The 12938-nt window shown below is 38.1% G+C and overlaps 1 protein-coding gene across 1 annotated transcript in view; it reads right to left on the minus strand.

The window, feature by feature from the left end:
* BBX (BBX high mobility group box domain containing) overlaps window positions 1-12938 on the minus strand; it is a 708257-nt gene that overhangs the window by 19399 nt on the left and 675920 nt on the right. The window contains exon 15 of the mRNA XM_053705430.1: window positions 9297-9486. Within this exon, the coding sequence (XP_053561405.1) occupies window positions 9297-9486 (190 nt within the window). The remainder of the gene's footprint in view (window positions 1-9296; window positions 9487-12938) is intronic.

A 12938-nucleotide genomic window follows, 5' to 3' on the forward strand; every position in this document is an offset into this window, starting at 1 on the left:
GATAAATTATTATGTTGTTGGTCATTTGAAATTTCATCAGCTAAATGAGAAGTTTTAAGACCTTTTACGTTTATTAGAAGGTGGAAATGCAGACAAAGCCTTCAGAATAGAATCAGAAACAAATTCTTTAAAATTTACAGGTATATCATGCACATTAGAAGTTGAAGGAACTGCAACTGGCAATGTACTATTACTGATGGAAACACTATCTGCATGTAAAAGTTTATCATGACAACTATTACAAATGACATTCGGTGAAATAATTTCTACAATTTTACAACACATGCACTTAGCTTTGGTAGAACCGATGTCAGGCAGCAATGTTCCAGCAGAAACTTCTGAGACAGGATCAGATTGAGACATCTTGCACAATGTAAGAGAAAAAACAACATATAAAGCAAAATTATCTATTTCCTTATATGACAGTTTCAGGAATTGGAAAAAATACAAAAGCATAGGCCTCTGATAGAGAAAAAAGCAAGAGGCAAACACTCAATGCTTTATTGAAATGAAAACGTTTGGCGCCAAGTATGACGCACAACGTAACTGGAATGACACACTTGCGGCACTAATGATGCTGCCGTGTGAAAGGTCTCGGCGTCACGTATGACGCCGGAAATGACAAAGAAATATTTTCGCGCCAAGAATGACGCAATAAAGTTTAGCATTTGACGCACCTGCGGGCCTAATACCCGCAATAGCAAGAAGTAGTCAATTGAAAAAAAGACTAAACCCCAGGTAAGAAATGAATTTCTTAAAATGTTTATATTCCCCAAATATGAAACTGACAGTCTGCAGAAGGAAATACATGAACCTGACTCATGGCAAATATAAGTACAATACATATATTTAGAACTTTATATAAATGCATAAAGTGCCAAACCATAGCTGAGGTGTCTTAAGTAATAAAAAACATACTTACCAAAAGATACCCATCCACATATAGCAGATAGCCAAACCAGTACTAAAACAGTTATTAGTAGAGGTAATGGTAAATTGAGAGTATATCGTCGATCTGAAAAGGGAGGTAGGAGATGAATCTATACGACCGATAATAGAGAACCTATGAAATAGACCCCTGTTAGGGAAATCATCGTATTCAAATAAGTGATACTCCCATCACGTCCCTCTGACATTCGCTGTACTCTGAGAGGAAATCGGGCTTCAACAATGCTGAGAAGCGCATATCAACGTAGAAATCTTAGCACAAACTTACTTCACCACCTCCATAGGAGGCAAAGTTTGTAAAACTGAATTGTGGGTGTGGTGAGGGGTGTATTTATAGGCATTTTGAAGTTTGGGAAACTTTGCCCCTTCTGGTAGGATTGTATATCCCATATGTCACTAGCTCATGGACTCTTGCCAATTACATGAAAGAAATTTGCCTTTCTACAATTGTTTGAGGGACCTCATAATAGTACTGACAAGACTTCATAGAAAATCTCACCAGAACTGTGAGCTTAATATTTTTGAGCCTGTAGTGAGAACCCCCCCCCCCCCCCGAAAATCCCCCCCAAAAAAACATTTATATGAAATATGGTTATTCTGTAAATAATTTCTGCTATTTTGCAGGACTACACGCCTACATACACACACACACACCAATAATCAACTTCTTAAATTACTTAAAAAAACAATGCATTAACATGTGGCAGCTGTATTAGAACATAGAAGCACAACAAAAAACTTAGGGCTAGATTACAAGTGGCGAGGTATTTTTGTTTTTGCGTAATATAAAACTTTGCTCTGATTTTCATTTTTGCACTTTTCGGGTTGCGTTCGTATTACAAGTTCCATAAAAAACATAATTTATGTAAGAACTTACCTGATAAATTATTTTTTCATATTGGCAAGAGTCCATGAGCTAGTGACATATGAGATACACAATCCTACCAGGAGGGGCAAAGTTTCCCAAACCTCAAAATGCCTATAAATACACCCCACACCACAATTCAGTTTAACGAATAGCCAAGTAGTGGGGTGATAGAAAAAGGAGTAAAAAGCATAAAAAAAAAGAAATATAATTGTGCTTTATACAAAAAAACATAACCACCATAAAAAGGGTGGGTCTCATGGACTCTTGCCAATATGAAAGAAATGAATTTATCAGGTAAGTTCTTACATAAATTATGTTTTCTTTCATGTAATTGGCAAGAGTCCATGAGCTAGTGACGTATGGGATAGTAATACCCAATATCCACAGAAGAGTCACTAGAGAGGGAGGGATAAAAATAAAAACAACCATTTTCCGCTGAAAAAATTAAATCCACATTCAAAAAAAAATAAAGTTTTTCTCATAATTGAAAAGAAAAAACTTAAAACATAAGCAGAGGAATCAAACTGAAACAGCTGCCTGAAGAACTTTTTTACTATAAACTGCTTCCGAAGAGGCAAATACATCAAAACATTTAGTAAATGTATGCAAAGAAGACCAAGTTGCTGCTTTGCAAATCTGGTCAACTGAAGCTTCATTCTTAAAAGCCCACAAAGTGGATACTGGTCTAGTAGAATGAGCTGTGATTCTCTGAGGCGGGGCCTGACCTGACTCCAAATAAGCTTGATGAATCAAAAGCTTTAACCAGGATGCCAAGGAAATGGCAGAAGCTGTCTGACCTTTCCTAGGACGAGAAAAGACAACAAATAGACTAGAAGTCTTCCTGAAATCTTTAGTAGCTTCAACATAATATTTCAAAGATCTTACAACATCCAGAGAATGTAAGGATTTCACCAAAGAATTCTTAGGATTAGGACACAAAGAGGGAACAACAATTTCCCTATTAATGTTGTTAGAATTCACAACTTTAGGTAAAAATTTAAATGAAGTCCGCAAATCTGCCTTATCCTGATGGAAAATCAGAAAAGGAGACTCACAAGAAAGAGCACATAATTCAGAACAACACTTTCCAAGAAAGTAGTTTAATATCCAAAGAATGCATAGGAGGAGCCTGTAAAGCCTTCAAAACCAAATTAAGACTCCAAGGAGGAGAGACTGATTTAATGACAGGCTTGATACAGACCAAAGCCTGCACAAAACAGTGTATATCAGGACGTTTAGCAATCTTTCTGTAAAATAAAACAGAAAGAGCAGAGATTTGTCCCTTCAAGGAACTTGCAGACAAACCTTTATCCAAACCATCCTGAAGAAACTGTAAAATTCTAGGAATTCTAAAAGAATGCCAGGAGAATTTATGAGAAGAACACCATGAAGTATAAGTCTTCCAAACTCGATAAATCTTCCTAGAAACAGATTTACGAGCCTGTAACATAGTATCAATCACTGAGTCAAAGAAACCTCTATGACTAAGCACTAAGCGTTCAATTACCATACCTTCAAATTTAATGATTTAAGATCCTGATGGAAAACCGGTCCTTGAGACAGAAGGTCTGGTCTTAAAGGAAGTGGCCAAGGTTGGCAACTGGACTTCCGAACAAGGTCCGCATACCAGAACCTGTGAGGCCATGCTGGTGCTACCAGAAACACAGACAATTGTTCCATGATGATCTTGGAGATCCCTCTTGGAAGAAAAACTAGAGGCGGGAAGCTATAAGCAGGTTGGTAAAACCAAGGAACTGCTAAAGCATCCACCGACTTGTCTGAGGATCCCTGGACCTGGACAAGTACCTGGGAAGTTTCTTGTTTAGATGGGAAGTCATCAGATTTATTTCTGGAAGACCCCACATCTGAACAATCTGAAAAAACACATCTGGATGGAGAGACCACTCCCCTGGATATAAAGTCTGAAGGCTGAGATAATCCGCTTCCCAATTGTCTACACCTGAGATATGTACCGCCCAAGAAAGTATCCAAGATACTTCTTTCATAGCTAGTGGACTGTGAGTCCCACCCTGATCATTGACATATGCCACAGTTGTGATATTGTCTGTCTGAAAACAAATGAACGGTTCTCTCTTCAACAAAGACCAAACCTGAAGAGCCCTGAAAATAGCACAGAGTTCTAAAATATTCATGGGTAACCTCGCCTCTTGAGATTTCCAAACCCCTTGTGCTGTCAGAGATCCCCAGACAGCTCCCCAACCTGAAAGACTTGAATCTGTTGTGATTACAGTCCAGGTTGGACGAACAAAAGAGGCCCCTTGAACTATACGATCGTGATCTAACCAAGTCAGAGAAAGAGTCGAACATTGGGAATTAAGGATATTAATTGTGATATCCTTGTATAATCCCTGCACCATTGATTCAGCATACAAAGCTGAAGAGGTCTCATATGAAAACGAACAAAGGGGATCGCGTTCGATGCTGCAGTCATGAGACCAAAACTTCCATGAACATAGCCGCTGAAGGGAATGATTGAGAGGTTTCGACAAGCTGAAACCTATTTTATTTGTCTCTTGTCTGTTAGAGACAGAGTCATGGACACTGAATCTATCTGGAAACCTAAATAGGTGACCATTGTCCGAGGAATCAAGGAACATTTTGGTAAATTGATCCTCCAACCATCTTTGAAGAAACAACACTAGTTGATTCATGTGAGAATGTAAAGACTGAGCTAGTACCAAGATATCGTCCAAATAAGGAAACACCGCAATACCCTGTTCTCTGATTACAGAGAGTAAGGCCCCGGGAACCTTTGAAAAAAATCTTAAAACTGTTGCTAGGCCAAATGGAAGACCGACAAATTGGTAATGCTTGAAAGAGAATCTCAGAAACCGATAGTGGTCTGGATGAATCGGAATATGAATATATGCATTCTGTAAGTCTATCGTGGACATATAATGACCTTGCTGAACAAAAGTCAGAATAGACCTTTATAGTCACCATTTTGAAATTTGGCACTCTTACAAAACGATTCAAAATTTTCAGATCTAGAACTGGCCTGAATGAATTTTTTTTTTTGGGGACAATGAATAGATTTGAATTAAACCCTGTTCCTGAAACTGAACTGGTATGATTTCCCCTGAAAGCTCTAGATCTGAAACACACTTCAGAAAAGCCTGAGCCTTCACTGGATTTGCTGTAACGTGTGAGAAAAAATCTTCTCACAGGAGATCTTACTCTGAAACCTATTCGATACCCTTGAGAGACAATACTCTGAATCCATTTATTTTGGACAGAATCTGCCTAAATGTTTTGGAAAAATTTTAATCTGCCCCCCACCAGCTGAGCTGGAATGAGGGCCGCACCTTCATACGGACTTGGGGGCTGGCTTTGGTTTCTTAAAAGGCTTGGATTTATTCCAACTTGAAGAAGGTTTCCAATTGGAACCAGATTCTTTGGGGAAAGGCTTGGCTGTCGAAAAGAACGAAAATGATTAGAAGCTTTAGATTTACCCCTAGATCTTTTATCCTGAGGTAAAAAAAACTCCCTTCCCCCCAGTGACAGTTGAAATAATTGAATCCAACTGAGAACCAAATGAATTGTTACCTTGGGAAGAGATAGTAATCTAGACTTAGATACAATGGCAGCATTCCAATATTTGAGCCACAAAGCTCTTCTAGCTAAAATAGCTAGAGACATAGATTTAACATCAATATTGATGATATAAAAAATAGCATCATAGATAAAATGATTAGCATGTTGAAGCTAGTGAACAATGCTAGACAAATCAGGATCTGTTTCCTGTTGCACTAAGCTTTCCAACCAAAAAGTTGATGCAGCTACAACATCAGCCATGGATATAGCAGGCCTAAAAATGTAGCCAGAAAATAAATAAGCTTTCCTTAGATAAGATTCAAGTTTCCCATCTAAAGGGTCCTTAAAAGAAGTACTATCTTCCATAGGAATAGTAGTACGTTTGGCAAGAGTAGAAATAGCCCTATCAACTTTGGGGACTTTCCCCCAAAACTCCAACCTAATTGCTGGCAAAGGACAACTATTTAAACCTTGAAGAAGGAATAAAAGAAGTACCAGGACTAATCCATTCCTTTGAAATCACATCAGAAATAGCATCAGGGACTGGAAAAACCTCTGGAGTAACCACAGGAGGTTTATAAACAGAATTTAAACGTTTACTAGTTTTAATATCAAGAGGACTAGTTTCCTCAATATCCAAAGTAATCAACACCTCTTTTAACAAGGAATGAATATACTCCATCTTAAAGAGATAAGTAGATTTGTCAGTGTCAATATCTGAGGTAGGATCTTCTGAAACAGATAGATCCTCATCAGAGGAGGAAAATTCAGTATGTTGTCGGTTATTTGAAAGTTCATCAACTTTGTGAGAAGTTTTAAAATACCTTTTACGTTTATTAAAAGGCGGAATAGCAGACAAAGCCTTCTGAATCACATCAGCAATAACATCTTTTATATTCACAGGGATATCATGTACATTAGATGTTGAAGGAACAACAGGCATTGCACTAGTACTGATGGATACATTCTCTGCATGTAAAAGCTTATCATGACAACTGTTACATACTACAGCTGGAGATATAATCTCTGCTAACAGATACACTTAGTTTTGGTAGAACTGTTATCAGGCAGCAGGGCTCCAACAGTGGTTTCTGAGACAGGATCAGATTGAGACATCTTGCAAATGTAAGAGAAAAAAACAACATATAAAGCAAAATTATCAATTTTCTTATATGGTAGTTTCAGGAATAGGAATAAAATGCAAACAGCATAGCCCTCTTAGCATAAAAAAGGCAACAGGCATACAGGAAGTGGGGTTTAAATAATTAAATTATTTGGCGCCAAGTATGACGCGCAACGCAAAATGAATTTTTTTTGGCGCTAAATACATCCGGAAATGACGCAACTCACGTCATGGCAGATGCAACCTTGTGCAAGGAAACCTGGCGTCAACTAAGACGCCGGAAATGACAAATTTGCGTCAACGAATGTACTTTCACGCCAAGAATGACGCAATAAATAACATTTTGCAACCTCGCGCGCCTAATTTTGCCTATGAAAATTGAAGAAAAAGCAGTTAATTTGAAGAAAAGACTATACCCCAGGTAAGAAAAAATAACTCCCTCAATACGTTTCCCAATTTTGAAACTGTAGTCTGCAAAAGGAAATATACATAAACCTGACTCATGGCAAATATAAGTACAATACATATATTTAAAACTTTATATTAATAAATAAGGTGCCAAACCATAGCTGAGAGTGTCTTAAGTAATGAAAACAAACTTACCAAAAGATACCCATCCACATATAGCAGATAGCCAAACCAGTACTGAAAAGGTATCAGTAGAGGTAATGGAATATGAGAGTATATCGTCGATCTAAAAAGGGAGGTAGGAGATGAATCTCTACCGCCGATAACAGAGAACCTTTGAAAAGAGTTCCCGTGAGGAAAACCATAGAATCAATAGGTGATACTCTCTTCACATCCCTCTGACAAACACTGTACTCTGAGAGGAATGGGGCTTCAAAATGCTGAGAAGCAGATATCACAGAAGAAAATCAAGCACAAACTTACTTCACCACCTCCATAGGAGGCAAAGTTTGTAAAACTGAATTGTGGGTGTGGTGAGGGGTGTATTTATAGGCATTTGGAGGTTTGGGAAACTTTGCCCCTCCTGGTAGGATTGTATATCCCATACGTCACTAGCTCATGGACTCTTGCCAATTACATGAAAGAAACTTATTTTGTGCCAGCGTTAACCCGAATAGCGTGAAAAACCTAACAAGTATTCGAGTGAAGAAAAAAAAGTGGGGAAAAAAAATAAATTGTTGTTAGCAATGATAAAAGGCCATAGCTCAATGGACGATTCACTGCTCATGTGAAGTGAAGCTAAAATAAGCTCTCTTGAATGCAGAAACTCACTTTTATACTGATAGGCAAACAGTATAATGGGCAGTGGATCGTAACCCACGCAACATGTCGTGCCAGTGGCCTCATGGGCGGAGCGTAACCTTGTTGGCTGGTTGTAGTGGAATTTACACTGCCTATTATCCACTTCCATCTATTACGGAGGATAGCGCTGAACAGTGATTGTGAACTGTTCCGGACTTGTACCCTGACTATAATTTATATGCCCTGAGTGTTTGACGTTTTTATGCATTCTATAATGCTTTTAAAATAAATGTTATTGTTATATATCATGGGATACTGTTTGCCTACCAGTATAAAAGTAGGGGTGCACATTCAAGAGAGCTTATTATAGCCACTACCACCTCTGCCTGCAGCCGGCATGCCCATTATCTCTGCAGGTTCTAATACAAATTGTAATTTCCCATATCAGAAACTCAGTTATCCCCATTCAAATTCATTTGAAAAATTATGTAAAAACATTGTATTCTTACTCTGATGAAATTAGCTTTTCACGTCAGTAACCTTTTAGTATAATGTAAAACCAAGTTAGTGCAATTTCTCAACATAACAGAAATACTGCAGTATTTTTTAAATTTCCGATTAATAGCTATCTTCTCTAATTCTAGGTGCAAGCAAATAGTACACACTAAAACAACTCATATTCAAAGCTCTCAGATTTATACATTAGGCTATGAGGAATATCAGGTGAAATAAACGTGAGATTTGAATGCCGTCTGCCATTAAACTGTAAAAGCCCTACATGTCTGTATTTATACTAAAAGGATAGTAAAGTATAAATTAAACTTTCATGATTCAGATACAGCATGTAATTTAAAACAACTTTAAAAATTACTTCTATTATCAAATTAAATTTGTTCTGTTCATATCCTTTGTTGAACAGTAAAGTTAGCTATGCTGATAGGAGCTTAGGAGCATGCAGTCTATGTCAGCAATGTTTGTAACTATGTATAACATTGCTATAAAAAATGTTGCACACAGCTGCTGGATGGCTATAGACATGAACACTCCTGAGCTCACCTAGGGTTACTCTTTAACAAAGGATACCAAAAGAACTAAGCAAAATGGATAACAGAAGTAAAATGGAACTTGTTTAAAATTTCATATATCCAATCCATTAAAGTTTGATTTTGTCTTTAATGTCACTTTAATATGTTCAACAGCAGTGTTTCAGTAAACCTATGTAATAGATGTTCTAATATTTTTTTATTCTAATTGTTATTTCATATGTCAATGGTATATCTTAAAAAAATACAAGGCTCTTAGAAATCCCTAATATCGATGAAATAGCTCTGTGCAGGCAGAACCTGGACAAACTGTTGAATTCCTGGTTGATCAAACAGTTGAAAATGGGCAAGTCCTATCACAAATGTCAGTATATCCGCTAGTGAAATTGGTCAATATTTTTACTCAGTATCTAGACAAAGTGCCGCTCTTCAAAAAATTTAATATCTTTTGTATTTTTAACCTTAAGTAAGTAATGTTTATCGCTGTAAATAAATAAAAGCTCAAAAGGATTAAATGACTTGGGAAGAAAACAAAAACAAAACAACCAACCTAGGGGCATTTTCCATAGCTGCCACTTCAGCCAGTGCAGCAAGACTAAAGAAAGCAGAAACAGCTGGCATGTCATGGGTAATACTGTGACTCTGTTCTACTGAAGCTTCTCCACAGATCTCCAGTTCTTCTCGGTAGGCAACATCTTTGCTACAAGTCCTTTCATGATCACTTGGTAATATATTTCCTTCTTTAAAATACATAAACACAATGGTCAGAGATAAAGAAAAAAATCACTGTTTTTCTTTGCATTCCTAAAAATAGCAAACATCAATACATAAAATCAAAATGTATGCTTACCTGATAAATACATTTCTTTAATGGTGGAGAGAGTCCACAATCCATTACTCCTGGGAATTATTCTTCCTTACCACTAGGAGGAGGCAAAGATTCCCAAACCCCAAAGCTCTATAAAAACCCTCCCACCTCACAGTTACCTCAGTCTAACGTATAGCCAAGCAAAATGAGGTAGGAAAAAAGCCATAAAAGTAGCATAAAAAAAGATGTGCTCAACAAAAAAACACCACCAAACAAAAAATAGGGTGGGGTCTTGTGGACTCTCACCACAAATAAATTAATTTATCAGTCAAGCATAAATTATGTTTTCTTTCATACAGGTGGTGAGAGTGATCCATAACTCCTGGCAACTAGTACCCAAGCTGTGGAGTCCATGAGTAATAACAAAGGGTAGGATTTAAAACATTTTTTACTGAGAAGACTAAATAGCCTTGTGAATCAAAAGTTTCAACCAAGTAGCGAAAGAAACAGCAGAAACTTTCTGACCTTTTCTAGTACCAGAAAAATGAACAAACAAACTAGAAATCTGTCTGAACTATTTAGTAGCATCAATATAATATTTCAATGCTTTAACAACATCACAATTATGTAAAGATCTCCCTGAAGCATTCTTGCGATTAGGAAACAAAGAAGGAACAACAATCTCACTGCAGATATTGGGGTCAATTTATCAAAGCATCAATCTCAGTGCATTTGCCGGCGTCAATACGCTTGTCAGACATTGCTGACGCAAATCTGAATACGATGCCCTTATTTATCAAAAAAGCCATCAAAAACACGCATCAAGTATGGTGCGAAGAGCAACGGACTGTTAACTAACAGTCATCGATGTCGCGGTTATTGGGGTTTTTCACAACTTTATTTATACCATTTTATTACTGTCCATGAACAAGCACATTTCTCTAAAGCTAATCTTTTAATTTTTCAACTGTTAATGTCCAAGAAATAGCTACATTCATACCTCAACAAACAATATCTCATAGAAAGTTATTTCTATATTCATTTGTTATACAAAAAAAATCTGTTATATGATACTTTCACATATGCTTTTATCGTATGTTTTTTTTTTTTTTAGAAAATATTATTAATGCTAGAATTTGTACATATATCTTTGCACATACTTGTGTGTGTGTGTGTGTGTGTAAATTTATATTTATTTATTTATTTATTATGTCAGGATACCTGTAAGTAACATTAAAACAAAATTCATGCTTACCTGATAAATTTATTTCTCTTGTGGTGTATCCAGTCCACGGATTCATCCATTACTTGTGGGATATTCTCCTTCCCAACAGGAAGCTGCAAGAGGATCATCCACAGCAGAGCTGTCTATATAGCTCCTCCCCTAACTGCCACCTCCAGTCATTCGACCGAAGACAAGCAAGAGAAAGGAGAAACTATAGGGTGCAGTGGTGACTGTAGTTTAAAAATAAAAAACACCTGCCTTAAAATGACAGGGCGGGCCGTGGACTGGATACACCACAAGAGAAATAAATTTATCAGGTAAGCATACATTTTGTTTTCTCTTGTAAGGTGTATCCAGTCCACGGATTCATCCATTACTTGTGGGATACCAATACCAAAGCTATAGGACACGGATGAAGGGAGGGACAAGGCAGGCGCTTAAACGGAAGGCACCACTGCCTGTAAGACCTTTCTCCCAAAAATAGCCTCCGAAGAAGCAAAAGTATAAAATTTGTAGAATTTAGAAAAAGTATGAAGCGCAGACCAAGTCGCCGCCTTACAAATCTGTTCAACAGAAGCCTCATTTTTAAAAGTCCATGTGGAAGCCACCACTCTAGTGGAATGAGCTGTAATTCTTTCAGGAGGCTGCAGGCCAGCAGTCTCATAAGCTAAGCGAATTATACTTCTTAACCAAAAGGAAAGAAGTTGCTGAAGCCTTTTGGCCTTTCCTCTGTCCAGAGTAGACAACAAACAATGCAGATGTTTGACGAAAATCTTTAGTAGCTTGTAAATAAAACTTTAAAGCACGAACCACGTCAAGATTGTGTAATAGACGTTCCTTCTTTGAAGAAGGATTAGGACACAGTGACGGAACAACAATCTCCTGATTGATATTCTTATTAGATACCACCTTAGGAAGAAACCCAGGTTTGGTACGCAAAACTACCTTATCTGCATGGAAGATCAGATAAGGGGAATCACACTGCAAGGCAGATAACTCTGAAACTCTTCGAGACGAAGAGATAGCTACCAAAAACAGAACTTTCCAAGATAAAAGCTTGATATCTATGGAATGCAGAGGTTCAAACGGAACCCCTTGAAGAACTTTAAGAACTAAATTTAAACTCCATGGCGGAGCAACAGGTTTAAACACAGGCTTGATTCTAACTAAAGCGTGACAAAACGCCAGAACGCCTGAACGTCTGGAACATCCGCCAGACGCTTGTGCAAAAGAATAGACAGAGCAGAAATCTGTCCCTTTAAGGAACTAGCTGAAATCCCTTCTCCAATCCTTCTTGGAGAAAAGATAATATCCTGGGAATCCTGACTTTACTCCATGAGTAACCCTTAGATTCACACCAATGAAGATATTTACACCATATCTTATGATAGATTTTCCTGGTGACAGGCTTTCGAGCCTGAATTAAGGTATCAATGACCGATTTGGAGAAACCACGTTTTGATAAAATCAAGCATTCAATCTCCAAGCAGTCAGACGCAGAGAAATTAGATTTGGATGGTTGAAAGGACCCTGAAGTAGAAGGTCCTGCCTCAGCGGTAGAGTCCATGGTGGAAGGGATGACATGTCCACCAGATCTGCATACCAAGTCCTGCGTGGCCACGCAGGTGCTATCAAAATCACCAAAGCTCTCTCCTGCTTGATCTTGGCAATCAGACGAGGGAGCAGAGGAAACGGTGGAAACACATAAGCCAGGTTGAAAGACCAAGGCGCTGCTAGAGCATCTATCAGCGCTGCCTTGGGATCCCTGGACCTGGATCCATAACAAGGAAGCTTGGTGTTCTGACGAGACGCCATGAGATCCAGTTCTGGTTTGCCCCAAAGTTGAATCAACTGTGCAAACACCTCCGGATGGAGTTCCCACTCCCCCGGATGAAAAGTCTGTTGAATTAGAAAATCTGCCTCCCAGTTCTCTACTCCTGGGATATGGATAGCTAATAGATGGCAAGAGTGAACCTCTGCCCATAGAATTATTTTTGAAACCTCCAACATTGCTAGGGAACTCCTTGTTCCCCCTTGATGGTTGATGTAGGCTACAGTCGTGATGTTGTCCGACTGAAATCTGATGAATCTGACCGCAGCTAGCTGAGGCCAAGCCTGAAGAGCATTGAATATCGCTCTTAGTTCCAGAATGTTTATCG

Source organism: Bombina bombina, chromosome 3 (genome assembly GCF_027579735.1).
Source record: "Bombina bombina isolate aBomBom1 chromosome 3, aBomBom1.pri, whole genome shotgun sequence".
NCBI classification, from domain to species: Eukaryota; Metazoa; Chordata; class Amphibia; order Anura; family Bombinatoridae; genus Bombina; species Bombina bombina.